The sequence below is a fragment of the Corvus moneduloides genome, chromosome 8, assembly GCF_009650955.1.
Source record: "Corvus moneduloides isolate bCorMon1 chromosome 8, bCorMon1.pri, whole genome shotgun sequence".
Taxonomy (NCBI): domain Eukaryota; kingdom Metazoa; phylum Chordata; class Aves; order Passeriformes; family Corvidae; genus Corvus; species Corvus moneduloides.
In genome coordinates, this window is record NC_045483.1 from 20857618 (window position 1) to 20880436 (window position 22819).

At 39.7% G+C, this 22819-nt stretch overlaps 1 protein-coding gene across 2 annotated transcripts in view; it reads left to right on the forward strand.

The window, feature by feature from the left end:
- Positions 1-2674: 2674 nt before the first annotated feature.
- ZSWIM8 (zinc finger SWIM-type containing 8) overlaps positions 2675-22819 on the forward strand; it is a 56562-nt gene continuing 36417 nt past the window's right edge. Inside the window, exon 1 of one of the 2 annotated variants that reach the window (XM_032115705.1) lies at positions 2675-3463. In XM_032115705.1, the coding sequence (XP_031971596.1) occupies positions 3286-3463 (178 nt within the window). In that variant the 5' untranslated portion in view covers positions 2675-3285. The remainder of the gene's footprint in view (positions 3464-22819) is intronic. The other variant, XM_032115704.1, reaches the window with a different exon arrangement.

Here is a 22819-nt window from a genome sequence, read left to right on the forward strand (position 1 = left end):
AATACATGCCTGTCTCATGCAATAAGCCGGCTGGAAAAAAAACGGATGAGTGTTTATGAACTTGTGTGCCTTTCCAAGCCATGAGGACAAGGAGAAGTGAAGCACTCACACCTGGCACTCCCTCATGTTGGCCAAGGCAACAACACACCCAGGCCTGGTCTGCACAAGCCAGAAGACACATTTTTACAGTGTCTTGAAATGCACTTTAAGATAAAAGTGCAAATGTGCACTCTGTTTTGCTTGCCTCATTCTTTTCATCACCTCTTCCATGCTTTCAGCCTGTGATGTTTAAGAAAGGGAAAGCAAGATTTCTTTGGAAATCTCCATAACTTGTGGTATCCCAAACCTGGAAGAAGGAGGAAAGGGAGTGAGGATTGTTACAATTTAATGGAATCAAACATAATGTACTGAAGCCCCCTTATAATTAGGACTGTCTAATATTCCTCCTCTCCTCTACCCTTTTTGATGTAATGTGTATTCTCTACTGGATTTAGGTAAAATCTAACAGTGCTGTGTTGCACATAATGTTGTCAAAAGATATTGGTGAGCAGCACCAGCCTTATGGCATCACCATGTTTCCCTGCCCACTTCTGTCATTTCAAGTGCGACAATCTGAGTCAGGGTGCTGAATTTCACCTGGTACCTCTTCACTCCTCAGACACAACACATTTATTTTTTTTTTTTTTAATAATCTCCTTTTCCCCATCAAAATGCTCTCCAAAATTTCAGCTGTATATTTTCATCTTTGAAATTCCTACAATCTTCTAAATACCTTTTTCTCACAAGGGAAACACCTTTCCTAAGGTGAAATCCTTCTTTAATGCAACACTGCACAAAGTATTGCAATGCCTTTGCATATCTTTGCTTTCTCACGTGGCAGGGATTCTCTGCAATGCCCTTGACTCAGAGTGCTATTGATGTAACCCACCAGAGCTCCCATTATCAGGCAGGTGTGTCTCTCTCCCAAATTACTGCTGGTGTGGTGCACTAACAGGTTATTTGGCAGTACAGATTTGATCGGGTCAGGCATCAGCACAGGACAACTTTTGGGTAGGATTAGGCAGCACATGAGCCAGAACTTGGCAGGCTGTGCTGCAGCACATTGCCTTGTAGCTGGCTTGCCCGGTGTCTTGCCTCCCTGCCCGTGCACCTGTGGGATGTCTGGCTTGGTAGCACTGAAGGATCTGACATTTCAACAAGTAACCATAGCTTTTATAGCTGATGAATGCTGCAGTAATGCACCTTCGTGTTCAAAATCTTAAACGGGGAAGCATTACCTTTGTAAGGACAAACCATGTAGGAAGTTTCCTTTAAGATCCAAGCTGCATCACTTAGGACCCTCTATGAGGACTCACCAATTAATAGAATTTTTTTGGATCAAGGACTATAGTATGACGAGGGAGATAGTGAGTGTTCCCAGATGCATTTCAGATTCTCTCAGCTCTACATTTACCATTTCTTAGTATGTCATTCTTTTTTCCCCAGCTTTTTTCCCCTCCCCGTCATCTACTTTTCCTCTCTGTACAAACACGGGGAGGGAGGTGTAGGTCCAGCTGTTTGGCTGACGTACTCAGCTTAAAGAGAGAACTTACTCTTTGGTATTTTACTACTCAACTCTCACAATGAAGCAATGAACTAGATCGCCAAGAAAGAGAATTACAGAAAAAAAAAAAAAAAAAAAAGAACCTCACATCTGCTGCTTTTAGAGTGGGCAGGATAGGAAGACCTTACCTAACCTATGCAATTCCTCATGGACCTGGCACGTGAGTTATTTCCTCTCTTTGAATTTTGGGGTTGTTCAGACGCGAGCAGCTCCTCAGACCCCTCCTTCCCTTCGGCCCCTGTTGAGAGAGCGAGGGGATTTCTCGGCCGGAGGAAAGCAGTCCCTGCACTTGAACAGGACTTATCGAGCCGCGGTCCCCTCACTTCACTTCCTTTTCCCCCCTCGGTCTCCTTTCCTGCTGTTTGTTTTTCTTCTAATAGAAAATGTTACTGAGAACTCAAATATTTTTTTCATTTCCAATCAGATGATCACAGCTGAGTGATTTCTACCTCATGCAACTCATCTTCGGCGCGTTCCGGGGTAACCCCCGGATTTTAGCACAGCTAGCGCTCTCCCGCTGCCTTTGGCGGTGCGGGCGGGCACAATACACAGACTTTTGTTTTATTACAGGCGCTCCAAGCGAGCCGCTGGGTGTGCAGCGGCAGGCAGGCGCCAGCCGAGCTCGGCGGCCCATCCCTGGGGACACCGGGGCTCCTTCTCCCGCATTCCCGGTGCCGGGCTGGGACCGGCAGCCCCGCCCGGCATGCCCCGCGCGGCGGAAGCCGGAAGCGCGGCGGCGGAAGCGGCGCTCAGCTGGCGGGGGGGTGTCGCAGGTGAAGCTGGGAAGCGCGGAGCCATCTTGGTGCCCGCGCCGGGCAGGGACGGGACCCGCCGGGGCCGCGAACCGCCGGGGCCGCGCCGGGCTCGGGGGCGTCCAGCGGGGCCCGCCGGTCATGGGCTCATAGAGACACCGCGGGGCCACCGCGACCGGAGCGGCGACGGGCTGCCCCCGCTCTGCCCGCCTGACCAGCGCCGGGCGCTCCCCGCCGGCCGCCGCCCGCGCCCCCGTGAGGCCGGAGCCGCCGCCTGCCTGCCCACCCGCGCCGCTGCTAGTGCCGGTGCCCGTGACGAGCAGCCGGGAGGTCGCGCCGCCCCTCCGCTGGCCCTCCGGCCTCACCGGGCCGTTTTTAAGCCCCCGCGAGCGGGAGGGAAGTTGTTCCTCCCCAGCCCCCGCCGGTGCCCCTGCCCGCTCTCCCCTCGGTTCCTGCGCCGGGAGTGAGACAAGCACAACCTCAGGGAGACCCGGCCCTGCGCACAGACACCGGCGGTCCCCCCGCGGGAGCCCCGGTGGAGGAAGCCGGCCCCTTCCCTCGTCCTGCAGTGCCGGGAGCCTTCGGACCCTCCGTGTGCCCGGCAGGCACCTGTTCCGCCTGGAGGCAGCTCTCATGGACTAACCGGCCCCCTCCGCCTCAAGTACATTCTGTGGACATAAGCATTTTTTAACTTTTTAAAGAACTTTTTTTTTCCCCCCATGGAATTTTTACGAGCTGCCCCTTAGTTATTTCCTGCTTCTCCCACCTCAGGCAGCGCTGACTTTGTTTTTTCCTGGTACTGTAGTATGGGGATCAAATCAAACCCGAGATTTTAAGTATTGCAAGAGCCCTCAAGTCCATTCGCCTGTTAAAAGTGAGCAGTGCTGTTCCTGTCTTTCTTCTTTTCCCCCACGTCGCCTGTCGGATGTGATGGAACTCATGTTCGCAGAGTGGGAGGACGGGGAGAGGTTTTCATTTGAAGACTCCGATCGCTTTGAAGAAGACTCTCTTTGTTCCTTCATCTCGGAGGCAGAGAGCCTTTGCCAGAACTGGAGAGGATGGAGGAAGCAATCGGCTGGACCCAATTCCCCCACTGTCAAAATGAAAGGTGAGGTCACCCGGTTTCGTTGGGATGCTCTTTGGATTCGTGGAAGTTGTGGGGCAAGGGGTATGGTAGGTGAGGAGGTCTGCAGAGGGAAAGTCAGGGCAGCAGAGAGAATTCCTATGTAGGCTTCATTGTCGGGATAATGTTTGACCAAAGATTGAAACTGTAAGTTCACTGGCGTTCTTAAGACAGAGCTGTCTTTCAGGTGAGTTTTCATCTGCATGCACTCGTGGTATTGTGGTGCTGCTCTTCCGAGTAGATTTTGTGGGATTGCTCTTGGAAATCTGAAAACCGTTTTCTATAAACAAACTGCAGACTTGGCTGGGAATAACTGTATAGGTTCCCCACATGCTGTGATCGAAGTACACTAAGATTTCATAGAGGTTTTTGTAACTTCTATAAAGCTACTCGTGTAAAGCCATGTAAGCCGTCATTGTATAGAGCAGTCCATTTTCCTTGTCTGATTCTTGGCATTTTTCGTTTTTCTTTTAAATTAGCTCTTTCTTTTGGAATAGTGTAGCAAGAGGGCCTTAACACTGTCACAAAGAAGTCGGCTAACAACAGTGTGCCTGCTTCAAGAGTTGTTTTATTTCCTTTCTGCTGATAGTAATTTCTATTTGTAATTAACATATACTTATTAGCTCTTTGCTTGATTTTTTTTTTTTCTTTTTAACAAAACTTGATATTCTACTGCATTGTGAACCTGGAATTCAGGTGATGTTTGCACTAAGCAGAGCCAGATACATAGTTAACAGAAATTACACAAGCTCTTTCTGCTTTTCCTTTTATCACCTGTTTCTTCAGACCAGTGTCAGTACTTTTCCTGCTATTGCTGATCTTTGTAACCATCACCTGCCTCATTGATATCTCCCTACCTGGAACTGCAAAACTTTATTTTCTTCTGAATATTGGCCTTACATGATCAGAGAATGCAATTTATATTGAATTGAGTTGGAATCTGGCCATGTTGTGCTATGGACAAGTGTTCAGTTTTCACTGGTTTAGTACCAGAAAGTACACTTTGCATTAACCATAGGCTTTCCAGAGCAGATGAAGTTTTAAATTCTGCTACTGTAAAGAAGGGGAACTGTGTTGGCATTTTTAAAAGCTGTGAATCCTGAAATGTAGAAATAAGCATTGTGCATAGGGCAAAGCGTATATACACATATACATATATATATATATATGTAGTATTTTGTTTACATACTGGTGTGGAAATAAAGACATCTCTAGTTCGGCAAAGGTGTATGGGATTGGTTTGTATGGCTCTGCAAGTCAGACTGATGTTTGCAGAGGTGATTCTTTTTTTCAATTTTGAGATGCTTTTAGCCAACTTTTCTCCACTGGTTCAGTGTATGAGTGCATGTTCTTCTGGGTCTTGACCTAGTTCCTTGAGCTCTCCTGACCGAATTAAATCAAGCAGCAGTTGCTCTCTCTGCTGTCATCCACTTGTTGCATTAAAAGGAAAAGCTACTTCAGTAGATTGTGTGTATTTGCAATCTTCAGGCTCTTTTCTGATGTGTAAAACAGAGCTAACATATCACAACAATAGCTAACATTTTTGTGATAGTTGTAATTATTTACGCCATAGTGAGATGCTGTTCTGGGTTCTGCAGACTTGCATAGGCAAGGCTTTTATTGCTTGGCCTTGGTTCATATATTTCAGGCTTTATTTGTAGAGACACCTCATTCCTTTGTATGAGAGTCTTACTTAAAACAGGAGGGACATTTTGAAAGGATACTGTTGCCTCCTTTAAGGCCCTTGCTGGAAATTCCCAGGCTCTGGTCAGAGTTATTTTGAGAAGAATGTGAATGTGGATTTGTGGCCTAAATAATTATTTATTCACACTATGAAATCATATGATACTACCATTATGGAACACTTGCAGGTACTTTACTGTACACAGTGTGTTGCCAGTAAGTCTGGTCTGATTGAGATCTGTCATTGTCTCAAATCTCCTTGGATTTCAGAACTCCTGTACCAATTTTATTATTTTTAATACCTCTTCTTGACAGTGTTTTTAAGTCAGAAAACACAGTTTGTATTCAGAACTTCCTGGGTCCTGAGGTGGTAGCTTGTAGTGTGTAATTTCAAATGTGGTCATTCAAAATTGAGCTGTGTGTTTTTATTCCCACAGTTTGCCATTTTGTTGTGTCCTGTTGCCTGTGCAAACAAAAAATGAGGTTAGACACTAGGTTCTTCTGTTAAGTGCTAAGAGAAAACAAGAGGTACTATATTCTGTTAGTCTTTTCCTCCAGTTTGGAGCTCAGCCTGTGTTTTGGTGTGGAATTAGCCAGACAAGTTATGTAATAGAAAGAATTTCTAGCTTTTTCAATTGTTTTCAATTTGGCCTTCTAAGTGTCTAGTTCTTCATTAGTTGGTTCAAAGAGAATCCCCCTGAGACTGATGGAAGTGCTGTTCTCTGGCTCTTAAACAAACAAACAACCTGCACACACACCAGTTACGGCTTTCTTACTTTTTGCAAGTTTTTATTTTCTTCTTGGGTATTTTTAATATTACTGTCATGCTTACTGGAAATTTAACAATAAGGCTTGGGACAGCTTGTTGCAAATACACAGAGTATTCACTGCAGAGGATTGCCAAAAAGATGAGTTATTCACTTGTTTGTGAACCACCCCATTGGTTTGCTAAAAAAATGATGGAAGAGGGAGAGAAATGTTTGAGTTTCTCTAATATAATCATTGGAACTGATTTCTTTATAAAACCAGGTATCTTGAGTAGCTACATCAGAAAAATAGAATTGTAATTGCTATTTTTTTTCTCTCATTTAATTTCTGTTGTGGTAAAGTCTTCTTATAGCCTTCCTATATTACACTCTAGAAGGGAATTTTCTCCTTAAACATAGAATTGTTAATGTGAAGAAGGAATGCATTGTGTCCACTTCATAAATGCCCTTAGATTTTGAAACTGCTCTCCCATCTCCACTGAGTCACCTGCACTGAAATCCTGGAGGAAACATGTCAGTTTTGGGAGTACCGGGAGTCCTGTCATGATTTGGAATGTTTGTTTTAGGAATGCCTTGTTCTCTTGTTAGACTGCCTTGATTGCTTGCTTTACCCCTTGTGTTTTTAATTTTGAGTGGTGTAATGCTTCTAACTGGTATTTGGCCATTCATTACCTGTATACATCATTGATTAGAGGCTTTCAGTGCTCAAGCAGAGGATTCTGCTCTGAAGTTAAGGTGAATGGATGTTTTGAAATACAGTGTCCTTGCAGTGTGTTCAGAACTATCTGGTTCTTAGAGTTGGTTTATAACTCCAACTCTTTTTCTTACATATCACATTACAGTCCACCACTTTGTTACCCATCTACTAACGAATGCACCCACTTGCCTTTTCTCTGCTTTTCTGGGCAGTCTTTTTTTTTCCCAGGAACCATTATGATCCTCTCATGCCCTTCTCGTTTTTTAAAGCAGTTGTGTTTTTCATTGGTAATTGGAGTAAGTGTAGTCTCTCTGCAAACGTTTTATTATCTGTTATCTTCACATAAGTATTTTTGTGATAGAATTTTAAAGAATAAATGTTAAAGTACACTCATTGTCTCTTCAAACCCACTGTGGCTTTGTTTCTTCCTGAAAGCTGCTAAGCTCTTTCCCACCCTTAGTTCTTTGTTTCGCAGTTTCTGAAGCATAAATATTTACCAAACACATAAGAAGCTGCCATTAATACTGTAGGATTGTTAAGTAATGCTTTCACAATATATTTATTCATTTTATATTTATTCATTCACAGTGGATTTGGTTGGAAGTGTGCTGATGAGTTGTGTTGAATCTGTTTTCAGTAGGCAGCTAGTGGGCAAACTTGACTTTTTTTCTTTCCTTTACTGTAAGCTTGAACTATTGTATACTGTATTGCAAAACCCCGTCAGACCTGACTAAGAATTGATGCAGGTAGTGCCCTCTTAGAAAATATTCTTATTATTCAGCCCCAGACAGTTTTTATTCTTTCAAATAAAGTTTCAAATTCTTTCACCCACAATGTGAAGTTTTGGGCACAGTGTCTCAAAAGTATGAGCTGTATAGAGAAAATCATTGGCAGAGAATATGCAGAGCCTGAGGTGAAGATATGATCAGTTTAGAGATCAAAGCCTGAGCATTGTCTATACTGGTAAAATGACAGTGACTGATTTTCATTAATTTATACAGGAAAAGAATAAATGGCATAGAGAGCACTGCTTCTTCCTCAGGAATGCTAGTAACTAAGAAATTAAAGTTAACCCTTGTTCAAACAGTAACTTGAGAAAACAGCAGGAGGAATATTTAGTCTCTTTTAAATTAACACTGTGGTCTTCAGACTCTTGGTCTTTTCAGAGAAGAATGCTGGTATCATCCCAGAGTGTGTCCACTCTTTGAGCCTAGTGAAGCTGGAGATGGAGACTGTAGTTTCCTGCTGTTTTGTTACCAGCCATTACTGTGTATTATGACTGATTTTTTTCTTTTCCTACTTTATTTGTGCCTCTGCTATTAAGGGGAAGATTATGTAGTAAACTCACACTTCTGGGAGGTACAGGTGTAGTATGTCTTGTTTGTTGTGTTCTCTAATTTAATACAACACATGACAAATCTGTTCTAGCTCAAATATATCTGTTATATTATATCCAACTTCATTAGTAAAATGCTAAAACAGTAACTGGTGAGCAAAGGCGTTATATGGCTCCCTAGTGAGTTTCTTTATAGAAGCAACAGAATTCTAAAGATATAAATGTTGATGAGAAGATACAAATGGTTGTGAAATAAGCAGGGATCAGCTTTCCAAAGAGTAAAGGTGACGTGAAAGTTAGGGCTTAGGTGCTAGCAGAAGATAGGTTTCTCTGTATTTTCTCACCTTAGTAAATGAATTTCACCTGGTTTTGTACTCTAATCCATAGCTGGTGATGATGTTGACTTGCTATGGAGCAGAAGCAAAACTTCAGGTTGAGGAAGGGACTTACTGTCTTGTAATAAATACAAGGTATAAAGGGGACATGGGTTCAGAGAAGCTTCATAGACGGTGGTTTGTCAAGACTGATGGGCATGATTAAGTGCACAGTTTCAGGCCTGGGATGCAGACTTCAGAAGCTGTCTGTAAGTTTTCCTAAACAAAAAGGTGGTTTCACAATGCATTAATACCTCTGTCTTTTGGAAGAAGGACAAACTGATTATGATCCTCACTCATAGATCTCTTCATTTGCATTTTCCTGTGCCTTTCTGAGATAATCGAATGTGTGTATCCCTCTCTTCAGAAAAGAGTACTGAAGAAACCACATAAAGAAGCTATCAGGAAAAGATACTTCTTTACTACTGAGATTTTAATTTGCCACTCCAGTTTTATCTCTCCTATGGTTTTTTGGCCTTTTCCTTTAGTTTTCTTTTCCCCTCCCAAAAAGTCTTTCACATTCTTTGCCTGTTTTAATGTCTTGCCTTTCTATGGGGAAATGTTTCATTTTCTTTTGTCTCATCTTTCTACTCATCTTTCTTCCTGGCTTCCATGGATTTTTCTTTTTGTGTTTATTTTCTCTTTCTGTTCACCTTGTGGAGATCCCCGTGTTGCTGAATGACCAGAGATCACAGAGGCTCTGTTTGCAGTGCAGGCTTACTGAAGCTTCTGGGGTTATTCTTTTCAATGGCATGTTTACCTCTGGGGGAGCAAGGATAAGGGTTCAGATTTGATCCTAGGCTCTGAATTGTGCTCTGCCTTTGTTTCCTATCCCTTTCTTTATCTCCCCATCTCCCTGTTAGGGATTCTTTTTCCCTGAGTTGCTGAGTTCACAAAGTGATGGGAAGTTTCAAGAAGCCAGGGAGGCTTGTTCAATAGGTGGAGGTGTACTCCTGGCTTCATGAATTGTGGTGGGCTCTTGTACAATCTGTGCTCCTCTTGCTCTGGTTTGGTGTTGCTTCTAGTCATGGTGTAGTGAAGTGATCTGTATGTTTGAAGACCCACCAGTTAAGTGTGATTTAATATGCAAGTCTACAATTTTGGAGTTCCACTTCAGTTTGAGGAACAGCAACCAATCCATACCATAACCTATATGCAGAAAAATAGCACCTTTTGTACAGTCTATATTTCTATAATGAGAAAGGAAGAAATGAGAAGTCAACTGATCAAACTTATGAAAGTCTGTTTAGAGGTATTAATATACCCAAAGTAAAAATCATTCAGCATATGAGTTGTGGGAGTAAAACTCACGTGTTGACTTGTGGCCAGGCCTCTTTTTTCCCCTCTCTGAAGTCAATCTCTGTTTTGCAGTCTCTTGAACAAACACACAAAACCCTCTTCTCTTCCTTCCCCAGCAATACCTTTGAGGGAACAGAAAAGGACATCAGTGATTTGAAGAGTGTCTCTTATGCCAGTTATAAACCGGGAGCAAAGAGCATCTCCTCTTAAATATTTTGTGTCCTAGGTAATATACAGTACTTTGTTCCAGAGGAAAAAAAGGAATGTACCGTTTCAAAAGATGTTTGCATACTTTAATGAACTTCTGGAGTAAATATTTGTCTATTTAGACTATCGATAATTGATTTGCAAGCTTTTGTTTGTTTAGTAAGAAACATTTACGAAAGTCAAAACCTATTTATTCTTTAGTTCTTAAAGTTGAATAATGTCTTTAAAATTTCATTGCTTTTAGACCAACAACTTTATGTATCAGCTATCTAAGTGTAAGACTGTAAAGTAGTTAAAAGACTAATATAAAATAGTGTCACAGCTATAAGTTTTTTCAACTTTATTTTAATGTACTTTATCTGTATTAAGCCCTTTCTTTCCTCCTTCTGTTTTGTAACATCCTTCTAAACCCTCCAAATGTAAAATTCAAAGCACATATGTGTCAGCTAGCTAAAATATTACATTTAGAATTTTATTTTTTTTAACATTAAAGAGCAGTGGTGTGTAATGAACAAAATACTTGAAATACTGATTCAAATTTCAAAATACTATATCACACATTTCTAAATTGCCTCCTTTGAAGCTGTGTAGTCTCAAGCAGTAAGTGTAAGGTTACCAATCAGACGATTCTCATTCTTCTCATAGTTTGTGTGTTCTTTGATGCATCTTTTCTTCTTTGTTTCTTTATTTCTGGCAAGGCTGTGGGTAGTTGTGTAGCATTTTTAACAGAAAGGACTTAAAGTGATGTCTTTGAGCACATTTCTTCACGTGCTTTAAGCATTATCAGCAAGATTTGTGGAAACTTTGCTGTTTTGATTATTTTTAGTTCATCTATATTTGCTTCCATACAGCTGGAAACATACTGTTTTTGAAAAGAGTGAGACAAAGGAGCTCTCTCAGGTTGCAATATACCTATTAATTAAATTCTTCTGGAATTGTGTATTTTGAGAAAAGTGATGCTGTGAAAAGTACCTGGTTTTAATAAAAAATGCCTTCTGTGATGAATCACTATTAGTGTTTCTAGATTGCTGGAACAAAAAAAAATTAAGAAAAATGAAGATGTCAGTATTTACCAGTATCAATTAGACAGAAGCTGAACGTGTTTAAGCTGGAAAAAGCTGTGTGTTGATTTTTCTATATTTACCTAAATCTCTGCTGGTGTGAGGAAAAAAATTGGAAGGTAAGACATTCTCTTTCTATAGGAGGAAACCTGAAAAGATTGCAGGAGTAGTGTCTTTAATCAAAATCTTAACATTCTCATTCAGCTGCTTCAAGCAGGGCGACCTGAGTATTACTTCTTGATGTCTAAGTGACTTTTTTTGCCTTTCTTTTGTCTGCTAGGTTTATCTTGTGATTGTGAGACATATAGTAGGGCTTTCAAGCTTCTTTTTCTTTTTCTGGGATAAAAATTGTCATGTAAAAGAAATGGAAAGGATAAATTGATAAGATGGAGTGAGGAAGAAGAATATCTGTGCTCAGAAGAAATCCTGCCCCTTTGTGGGAGAAAAGCTGGGTGCTGGAAGGGAGAATATAGTTGAGAAAATGAACAAAAGGGACATCAGAGACCAAAAACAATGTAAAAAAAGAAGTCCACCTTTTTTTACAAAAATAGAAATAGGTAGCGTGATAAAAGAAATATTACCCAGAATTTGCCTGCAAGCAGTGAGTCTTTACAGGGAGGCATCCAGGGGTACTTTTTTCTCCCAAATTAAGACATTTACGTGGTGACTTATTGCAGCAGTGGGCAGGTGAACACCTGGGCCACTGATTCTGGCTTCTTCCTCTGTTCAAAGATGAAAAATTTAAGCAGATGGTCATCACTGTTTGCTATGCAGAAATAGTGGTAAGCATGAATAATTCATTGATGGACACCTGAACATGAAAACACCAATGCAATTTTAAAATGCAATTAATATTGTTCCTCCCCCCCAATGCCCCTGCAGATAAACTATTGGAAAAAGTTAGTTGTGGCTTTTCTGTTCGTTAGACTTGAGATCTCTAAAGATGCTGCTTTGAGCATGTCTCCCCAGTCAGAACGAAAGAAAAAGTGAGTCAACCTTAAAATAAAAGTAGTCAAGATACCATCTAGACTGTTTCTTAGAGATATTCATTAAAATAATGCCTATGTGCATTAGAGCCATTCTTGATGGCATCTTGTCAATGTGTGTGACAAAACAAGATTCTTTGTTGAAGTACAGAGAAATTTCTGAACCTGTGAATATTGGGTATTTTATGGCCTTATGGAACCTGTCCATGTCTTGTTTCAGGTTTACTGTTCTCCATATATGCTCGTATTTGCCTGACTTTGTGTATCACCAGTTGTGATTCTTGAGACTTATTCTTTAGTATTTTTATTTTCTTTTTAGTATCTCTATACTGGTATTCTTATGTGGTAAAATCACATCTGTCTCATCCTTTGGAGAGTGTACCAACATGAAGTCTTGTTAATCCGTTTCAGAGGCTAATTAAATAGCTTGATCATGGCTTGAGTGCCCAAGTTCCATGCTTTTAGGGAATGATTGCTGATGTAAAAATACTTGGGAAGGGTTTGACGTTTAAGCTTCATGGTAGTCCTGCAGGTAATATGTAATTAGTAGGTGTACAAATGAAATCACCATTTTTTCTGAGAAGCTAGTTCATTTGTGAAGTCTATAGGGCATAATTTAGTAATTCTCCTGAGCTCTTCACAGTTCCTGTTGCATATTGCATGTAATTCCATTTCTTACCTCATATTTAGGTCAGCGAATGCTGAGATGGGAGGGAAAAAGAAATATAGCTGGTAAATTTGTTTACCAGAGCTCCAGGTGAAAATATTTGTAACTTAGGCCTTTTATGCATGTCTTGCAGAGAAGGTGTAGTTGTATTTGACCCAGAATGTCTAAAAGTTTCATTGAATACTTGCTTGCATTTAAAGCAGTGGTGCATGGGGTCAGCTAAGCTGCTTATCATTCCCAAGGACAGGGAGTTAGTTTTGCCTGTCCAGTAGTGAACAGGAACTGTGTTCTGTGGACATTTTCAGAAGATGGTTGACTTTGCTTCAGTCTTGTGATGTTGGAGAAATCTTGGGAGATATTATTCATTTGCCTATTCAAATTCGTGCAATGGGCTGCAGTTAATCAGTGCTTCACAGTTTTCCAGGGATGCTTTTGGTATTATTTTTGTGCACTGAAAATAGTAGACATGCTTGTAACTAACCCCTCCTCTGTAAACATTCTGCAGATGCCTGCTTGCTTCATATGTGCCTTTGTACCCAGTTTTGTTTTGCCCATTTTGTTCTCCCTGCAGGTAATGTGAGGAAAATGGAAAGGAGTTTATCTCGTTAGAAGAGGGACTTTCTTCAGCTGTAGGTTATTAACAAATGATCAGATGGATGCTTTACCTTGAGTAAGAGAAAATGTAATTACTGGGGGCTGAGAGCTTAAGGCAGGCTAGGTACTGCCACCTTTGGAAGTCTGTGTTTGGTAGTGGGGTTCAGGCTAGCTGGGGACTGCTCTGCTGCACGTGTGGTGAGAGAACCTGGAATTGAAGGATGTTGCTGACTGAGCTGTGTAACTTTCCATAAAGCCATAGACCTGAGGTTAGGTTTGGGGAGATTTTTACAGAACCAGAGGAGAGAGAAAGGAGTCAGGTAAGATTTTTTTAAAAAGCATTTAGGTATCTAACTTCTTTTGACTTGCGTTTATGAAATATTTAAACCTCTAATGGTTTCCAGTTGGTGATATTAAGAGGTGATACCTTCTTTTAGTTCCTGATAGATGTTTAATTTTTTTTTTTAACTCTAGAGGTGAGACTGCCCTGCCTGATCCTTTATCTATTCCTTTCAGACAATAACTTTCCCATCAGCCTGCCAAACATTGGCCTCATGTCATGCTGATACATTCAGTAAGTGCAGCTCTTCAGTGTTTGCCAGTGCATTTGTTTGGAGGCCAAGTAATACTGTTCTGGGATTTATTTAGACACACGAGAAAAACTGGTTAGAGATTAATTTTGCGTGTTATACTTAAGGATGGTTACTAATGGTAGAGAGCAGCACAAGAAATAGTAAAGTTGCGTGGTGTTTTGTATGACTTCCTTTTGTGTCTGAAAACATATCGATGCTTCTTGATAGAGATTGATTCTCAGCTGTGGTAAAGTCAGACTTTTGATTTATTTGTGTTCCATCATCTACATTCAGAAAAATATTTGGTCCCTGTTGGTCTTTGTTGCTTTTTTTTGTCATAGGCCACTGGAGATAATTTTGAATTCTGAGCTTTTAAAACAGCTTGTGTGGGGCAGGAGTGGGAATAACTGGTAATACTGAGCCTTGCATTCAGGAGGCAGGAGCTGTTTGATGTCTGTTCTGAATGCACAATCCTGGTTGTGCAGAATGCTTTCTGCATGGGGTGAGAGAGCAAGGAGTAACAGTGCAGGGGAAATGACTTGCCTGAAGCTAATCTGCTTCATCAGCTGTAGAGTTATTTTGAATGCAAGCTGCCCTATTTGTCATGAAACCTTGGCCAGCACTGGCATGAATGCAGTATTTTGTAGCACTGTCTGTCTTGCTTTACAAAAATCTGCTGTTTATTTTAGGATTTCTAACAGCTGTCGGTTGCTTGCCCAGGCTGCTCTTTTTATGAAATGAATTAATTTTTTTTAGGGAAGGAAATGGAAAGGTTTGAATTAAGAATTTTCTTGTCTGGATTTCCAGAGGAGGTTGTCAAGTTTTGAATGCTGCATTACCTGACTAATACTGGTATCACAGTTTTGGGATCTCAAGTCATGTTAGAGGAGGTGAGAGTTGAAAAAAAAGCCACAGAATATTCCAGTTTCATCAACACAGCCTTGTGCAGATTTTCACAGTTATTGCATAGGATTAGCAATAGAGTTAAATGGAAAAAAACTCCTTTCTGATCTAGATTTGAGTTGTGTTTGAAGAGGTCCTTACATTTTCTCAGAGCAGATGTTTTCTGTGCGTGCGTTGTACGCATGTGCAACAAGATCTTGAACCATTAGGCAGAACATAGGTGAGTAGGATCTTAGGACTTCAAGGTAGTGATGGAGGAATGTGCTGGTGTTTCTGTCCTGAAGTCACGAAACCAAATAATGGATTTTTCCCCTCCCTCATCAAACATATTCTTTGTTAGCAAATGTAACTTGTAGCTTTCTACATTTTCCTTGAACTGTTGTTCTGAAGATGTTTTTGAAGTGGTTTTCTTTGTAGAGATCTGGTTTCTAATACAGTCTGAATGTTGTAGCTATGATGCTTTAAGGACATAAGGAAGAGAGCTCTTGTAAGAGAAGAAGGGAAATCTGTTCTTCAGCCAGCTGACCTTCAGAGTGCAGAAAAAGTTTTCAGATGTGCGCCTCTTTAAATTCTTAATGTGCTAGAAATCTTGGACATTAAACACACATCGTGCATCATCTGAGTTTTAGTTCTCTGGTCAGTTATCGCTTACTGTTATAAAACCTCACCAGCTTTCTTTTTTTAGAGCTTCTTTCGTCTCATGAAAGTGTTAGGAGTTGGCATGACAATGGAACGCTTAAAGATGTAACTTTAAAAATAGTAAGATAAAGGTAAAATAATTTAAACTCAGTCTAATATTGAAACAGCAGGAGTTGTGCTGAGTGTGGGATTCTTTCTGTGTTAGGTGCTCAGGTTCATTAGCAAAAACTGTTTTGAGGTGCAGTCTCTATGATTGATGATAGCACAGTGGTGATGCCATTTCTCCACAGGAGAGCGAAGTTAAGTCAGTTGGTTTTCAGTTGTGGGGTTTTTTTAGCTCTGTAGGAATCCAGAGAGTGAATGTAGAAAACCGTCATGAAATGGGTTTGTCAGAAATGTGCAGAAAGGGAACTGCAAGCCTTAACAGGTTTAAAACTACTGACACTTGAAAAAACCCCCCACCCACTCACCCCTTCTAAATCTGCAGTCAGTTGTATTCTGCAATTCCACAGGGCTTGTGTGCAAATAAAATACAAGTGTTGTTTTTCTGATATTTTAATGTATATTAAGGCCTGCCTTATAGAAGGAACTAATTATAGCTTCCTAAACTATCTTATTCTTGGGGGAAGTCATTATGCCAGGAGATACGTATATGCCATCAGCCAAATAATACACTTCTCTTATTTTGAAGGAAAATCAAAATCCAGCAGCCAAAAGATAATTTGAGCCGTGAAATATTTAGACTTACACATATGAGCTGTTTGTGATGTAGTGTTAAGCAGTTTTCAGAAATTGAATTCAGATGAAATTTGCTATGGCTTTTGCTGCAGGTGGCACAGACTTTGTTGGTGAATTGGACACCCTCCTGTGATAAAATGACCCTTTTTGCATTAGGTTAAAAAGAAGTGCCATTCTTAAAATGTTGTGATGGCTGTAATGGAATTTGTGTAGTAATAGTTGCTGCAGTTTGTCAGTTAAGTGTGAAGTTTCCAACTCTGGACTGTAATCTGCCCATCTGGGATCTGTATTTTTAATGGTTTGTGGCTATGAATCTCATCAGTCTTATCCAGTAAATGCTAATGAAAAAATTATGTTGCTTATTCATCTTTTCAACTGCTTTGTACATAAAAATGTCATTGTGTGGCTTAGGACTGATGCAGGCCTCCTCCAAATTCTTTTTTGCTTTCAATTTGGTCTTATATATCTGCATTTGCAACTCATTGGCATAATTTTCAGTGTCATTTCACTGCTGCAAAATGTTTATGTGATCAGATAGAGTTGCATAACTCTCGCTGAGGAAATAAGAGGTATGAGAACGTCTTGTAAACACAGATCCCATTAGGGTTTTAGTACTGTTAGTAAGCTTACGGGGGTAGTAGCAATGGAGAAGGAGGAAGATAAAAGCAAATAAGAGTAGCAGATTTGTTCCTAAATTTAAAAAAAGCCCAAATTTTTACTTGGGGGTTCTGCACTATTTACAGGCAGTAAGAAGTGTAATGTGCAAATTTAATGAGTGAATTGCATGGATAGAAAAATAAAACCAAATAATCCTGATAGTGGTTTCGTTGGTTTGGGGGTTTTTTGTGGTTTGTTGTTGGGTTTTTTTTGGTGGAGTTTGGTTTTGTTTTGATTTTTTTTTTTTTTTTTTTTTGGGTTTGTTTTCGGGGTTTTTTTTGTGAACAAATTAATGTATCTGTGATTCAAACTGAATCCTACTTTGTTCTCTGGAACATTTTGCTAATTTGTTGATCACTTAGTTCTCTCTAGGAATATGTTTTTGGTTATTAAAAAAAGTGTGTGTGTGTGTGTATAAATACTTTCATTCCATGATGAGAATATCATCCTGCCATACATGCCTCTTGGAGAAAACTGTATTTTTAGAGTTTTTCCTGTGGCTAATTGCCTGAAATACTTGAGAGTTGCATTACAGTGTCCTGTCCTTGCTGCTTTTGCTAGATCATTTGTTTAGTTGAGCTTGCTTGTCATGAGTATGTGAATATTTTAAAAGTACAGAAACATTCAGAGAAAACAAAACCAAGGGAGCCCTCAGGTCAGAACATTCCCTCTAGTCTGTGTTCTGAGCAAACTTGATTAACAGTAAATCAGCACCATTTGTAGCATCCTATCTCCATCACTTGATCCCTATTCTTGTCTTGTCTAACCCTCTTGATCTGTCACAGTGTGTGAAAAACTCACACAGATGAGTACCACCAAAGGCTGTTGTTCTCCATTTGTTGTTGCAGCTGGCTTTGTGAATGCTGTCGTGTTTTGCAGGGAATTGGAGTGGATAATATCTGAGAAACAAATAGCTGAAACTTTATTATAACTTGGTACAACAAGTATTTCAGTTAAAAGAGTCACTTTTCTTAAGATTGATGATGCTCAAATAGTTGGGGAATCAGGAACCTGTAACTTCACATTAGTTTGCTTAACCTGTAAAAGAAAAACTTCTATTTTTTAGCAATACTGTGGTTTGCTTGGGTTTTTTTACGAGGAACGTTGTGGGTTTTTCCCTTTGTATAAAATGGCATGGAATTATTAATCTGAAGCAGGGGAATTGAAGACAGCTAATTGAAGACAGCTGTCAGTATTTGAATATTGCATCGTGTCCTCTGGTTTTCAGATGCTTCACTCTGCATATGGTCAAGCTAGACTGTGACTGGGTGCAGATGCAGCTCCTGGTGTCCATTCAACTGCCAGGTTCTGATGTAGGAGGGTCTTGGTTCAGCTTCAGGGTCTTCCCCCCTCGGCTTGCCTGTTGGTTTTCTTCCCTTGTGTGGTATTTGGGGCAAGAAAGTGGTGCCTGTTCTTGGTGTCTGCTCAGTTCTTGTGTCTGCTGGACTGCCATAAGAACACCCAGGAGCTCCAGCTGAGCTGAAGCAGTCTGTGATGTGTGCATCTGTTCACTTGAATGCCACTGAGACCAGCTGTGTGATTTGAAGAGATTATCTGCAACTGAGAGATTGATGATCTTTTGAAGGGAAATTGATCCCTAATTGTAAGTACCTGAATACAGGCCTGAAAGAGGGCATCTTGAGTGAGGTTCTTCTTTTATCTAATGTGCATTAGTGGATGGTCTACTCTCAGCATATGTGTCGTTAATCTTTCTTTTGCTGTAGGATGGAGCTTCAGAGCTGCTCCAGAAGTTCATCTGTGAGCCTTTGCAATGGAAGTTTCTCATGCTGTTCAATTTAGTTGCGCTCTTTTATTCCAAATCCTCTCTCCCCTACCTTTGACCCATTTTGGTATGGATGTTTAAAGGTAAATACTTCAATTGTTTTAAGTGCTTGTGTGTTGCCTCTCTTTCTTTTGTATGTTTAAATTTATGTTAGTTATTTCAGTTGCGTTTTTATGTTAAGTATTTAGTTTTCTTCTAGAGCTTGGTGGTTGTGGTCCAGTACTTCATATGTTCCAAGTCTTACAGGCACAGAGTAGCTGAGAAATCTCTTCCACTTAGGTGGAGAACTTTTCCTGTACCTCTTTGAAACCATTGCTATCCTGTTTGTGACTGGACCATGAAGCTTAATTTAATTGTACTTAGTCTGATTTACTTCCAAGATTGTAATCCCAAGACTGTTCAAAGATGCTCTTAATATTCCATCATCTCTATGTATTATGTACTAGTGCATTCTAGACGGGCTCTGTTTTTTGTAATGTTGCCTGAAATTTGGGAAATTGTAAAGTAAAGGTTCACTACTCATCTCACAAGTCTGTGCTTGAAAGCCGCAGAGCGGCAAGCAGACACAAATGTGTCTTGTGACCCTTACTGCTTACGTAGGCTGCAAGGATATTAGTTCAACACTTCTGATGGTCCCTTTTTGTTGACTTTGTAGGGCTGGGACTTACCCGGGCAAAATGTTAGTGTCATAGAAAACCAGCTGATGGTGGTGTATCTGTGAGCCATGGAATCAGTTCTGCTCTTAATTAACACCTCTTTGAACAGGGAACTAAAATTCATGTGCCTTGTGGATGGAGCTTTGCATGAGAAATACTTTTAAAGGAAGAGAAAGTATCTTGTTTTCAGACTTTTGCAAAATGCTTCTGTTACATACCACGTGTCTTATCCTCAGTTCAGAGATGGATTTTGTTTATTTTTAATAGACATGTTTCTTTTTATAAGATATTGATTACATGGTAAAATGGAAGAAGAAATATGAGCAATGGCCTAAATGCCTTGAATATAATTTATTTGAAATAACAAGTACATTTTTGATTAAAAGGATTGTGTTTAATTTTGCAGTGTTCACTTAGGGAAACTTTTTTTAAAGTATGTTCACAGCATTCACATTCAACTATTACAGTGTTCAAGACAAAGGTGAAGTTTTCTGATATTTCTTGCCAAGTTTGAGCTCTGAAGGACTATATTTCTCTGGGACATACTTCTTAAAGACATCAACTCTGAGAATAAATTTCTAGAAAGAAAAAAAAGAACAAGAGAATAAACTAAAACTAACAGCAGAATTTTAGAAGGAAATGTACAGAAAACAGTAAGAAAACAAATATTTTTAAAGAGTTGATTTAGGTATGTTATGATTAAATGCAATACTTCCTCTGCTTGCCTGTTTGAGAATTCTCAGCACATTTTGGTTTTAAGGGATATCAGAGAGACAATGTATCACTGACTTAAGCCAAGGGGCATTTAAATAAAGGGGCACTTAAATAAAACAAGCAAAAATGCTGTAAGTGCATTCTACAGTAACAGTTTTGTCTTTCTACATCCTGTAAAAAGCACTGTATTATTTACTATTTTTAAAATGAGATTTGCAAAACAGGTTTTGTAACACCCCCCACCTACCTCCCTCACTGGTCAAGACTGAATTCTGCATATTTCCTCTTAGTTTTACTGTTCTTGCACTTTAGCTTTTGATATCCGAGGTGATTCACTTAATTTTCTTTATCTTCTTGTTCTGTTTGTAGTTGTATTACTTTGTTACTCTTTGTTACATTTATGACTGAAGCCAGTGGGAAAGGTGAGGGGAACAGTGGGTTGGGGACCAGGGATTGCTATAAAATCAAAGCTGTAGACTCAGATCTAAAAAGATAATGCAGCCTAACATGCCATTTTTCTAAAGGTATATATAGGAAAAGCAATGTCTCCTATCTTTGCACTGTGTCTTATCTCTTGCTGTGAGTTTTGTTCACTTGAATTTGTATTCATTCACTTGTATGTATAGTTCATTTTTAGAGATGTGTGTCAAATGAAAGTAACTCAGTGGAAATACCCTCATAACAGATATATTCAGTGTTTAGCCCAGTTGTTTTTTCTCTGTTGTGTTTAATAGCTCTTTGGTATTCTCATGATCCCTATTCTGCTGATTGTTCAAGCCGTTTCTTCTCTTTTTTTTGGTTACTGTGCTGAAGGAATACTGCTAGCTCATTTTGAGCATGATCTGTTTTTATGGGTTATTGTTGGCTGCAACTTATTACAGCCTACCCTCTAACAGGAAAGGTGAAGCAGCTGCTACATGTTCATCTCTGTGTCGTAAGTCCTTCTGGCACAGATATTGTTCTGCTGGTGAAAATGCAGGTTTGTGTGCACAGCTTGTGTTGGCTGTTGTGGGGTCAGGTGTTTTGTTGTTGTTGTTCCAGCAGGAATAATTACATCTATTCTGAAGTTTTAGCTATTACAAAATGGCTATAAAAATCAAACCTGTAATTCACATAAAACGATAGCAAAAAGGGCAGGATAGTCCTCATCAAAGCTGCATGTTCTGTGTGGCAGTAAGTAGATGAGGTGTGATTTAGTCAGAATGGTTTAGATATGCTCAATCTTGCATTTTAGGTAGGAGATATAGATTAGACTGCTTCTCAAAATCCCTTCTGGACCTGGGTATTTCAGTCATTTAACCTGTGAGAATTGTTTCAGGTTGCTTATGCTTTACTTGTGACTATTCTCCCAAGACTTGAAATGTGCTTTTTGTTCTGCTTGGGTCATCATGTCTGCGTCTCGAGAGCAAATAGTGATTCTTGCTAGTTTTGCTCCACAATTTAAAATTATCTTCTCCCTTGGATAGTTTTATCTCAAGAACTTTGACTTTACTGCTGTATAATTTTTTAAATATTAAATTTGCAATCTTCCTTCCTATACCTATCTTTGCTTTCTCAGCAGAAGCTGTGGTGCTTTCTCCTTTACTTTTTTAGCGACTTCCTTTTTTCTTCCTTGTTAAAAATATTTATTATAGAACCTGAGAGTACCTTTTGTCTGTTTTATTGATAATACCTCTTGACATAAGTGGATATGAACCTACCTACAAGTAGGTATAAATCCACCAACCCAGGATTTGTGTATCCAGAAATAAACCTTTTGAATAGATTTCTCGTTGTTTAGGACTCAGATGAGAGTATTTGAAGTCTAGTTTAAGCACCAAAGTAGGACTGTCCAGCTCACTTTTCAGGAGGTCTAATGGGAAAAGACTCTCTAATGTTCTGAGTCATATTGCAGGTAAGATTGTCTCACCTTGGCTACATGGGCAACTACCCCCTTGAAACTTAGGGCAGTTTAACTTCTTAATTTTAGCATTTACATGTATGCCAAGGTAGCTATTGCGAATTCACTCATCCTTGAAGTATGATTGACAAATTATTTTCTACTTTTCAGTTATTTTCTGCTATTTTTTCTATGTCTCTTTTTCCTTATAGAAAATTCAGAATTTTAGAATGGTGCATGGTTTTATAAGTAAGATTATTGTTTTTTTCCCCACCAGGTTTTACTTTATTTCACCTTATTCTGAAGATGTTTCAGCTGTGAGCTCTGAGTTATGCCAGATAATTGGCCACCTGTCTTCTGCTGATTACTACTAACGCAGTACAGCTGATGAATCAGTTAATGGGTTCAGTGCAAAGTCAGCCTGTTACCTTACTTCACTGTGTACAGTTATTAAAATCAAGCTGGCTGACTTGTGCTAGACTTGTGCTGGAGCAGATGAGGAGGTCTCATGTTGTAGCATCTCTAATCTCACCTTCATAGCCAGCACCAGATCCTTGTAAAAAGGAGTACCATCAAGGCTGCAGGCTTGCAGCTCTCAGAAAAATGTGCATGTCTTTGACTCAGTACTGAAGTATTTTTTTCAGCCTTTTACCTTTTGTAGAGGTTGTTTAGGTGTTACCTCTTTTCTAGTACTGTGTAATGAGATAACTGAATAGAGTACCTCTATAGAAGAAATGCATTTTAAACCATGAGAAATACCTCTCCTTTCATCACTCAGAGTAATTTCAAGTATGAAAGTGATTCAATTTGGACTTACTGTGGTATTTACTACTACTGTAGCAGTAGGATTGATATTAATTTGACTATGTTGCACTAATTAAAAACAGTACTAGGGAGTAATTAAAAGTAGTGTATTTTTTAGTGACTTGATAAAAGCTTTACACCTGTTCTGGTTGTCAAAAGTGTAAATGAAATGACTTTTCTGCTAAAAGCCTGTTTATCTGCTAGCTGTAGAGAAAGGGACACATCATTTTCCCTGTGTTGTTCATTTTATAATCTGCTTCTCCCACATTTGTGAATGGGATTATAGCACTGTAAAACAGAGACTAGATCTATAACAGAATAAAAG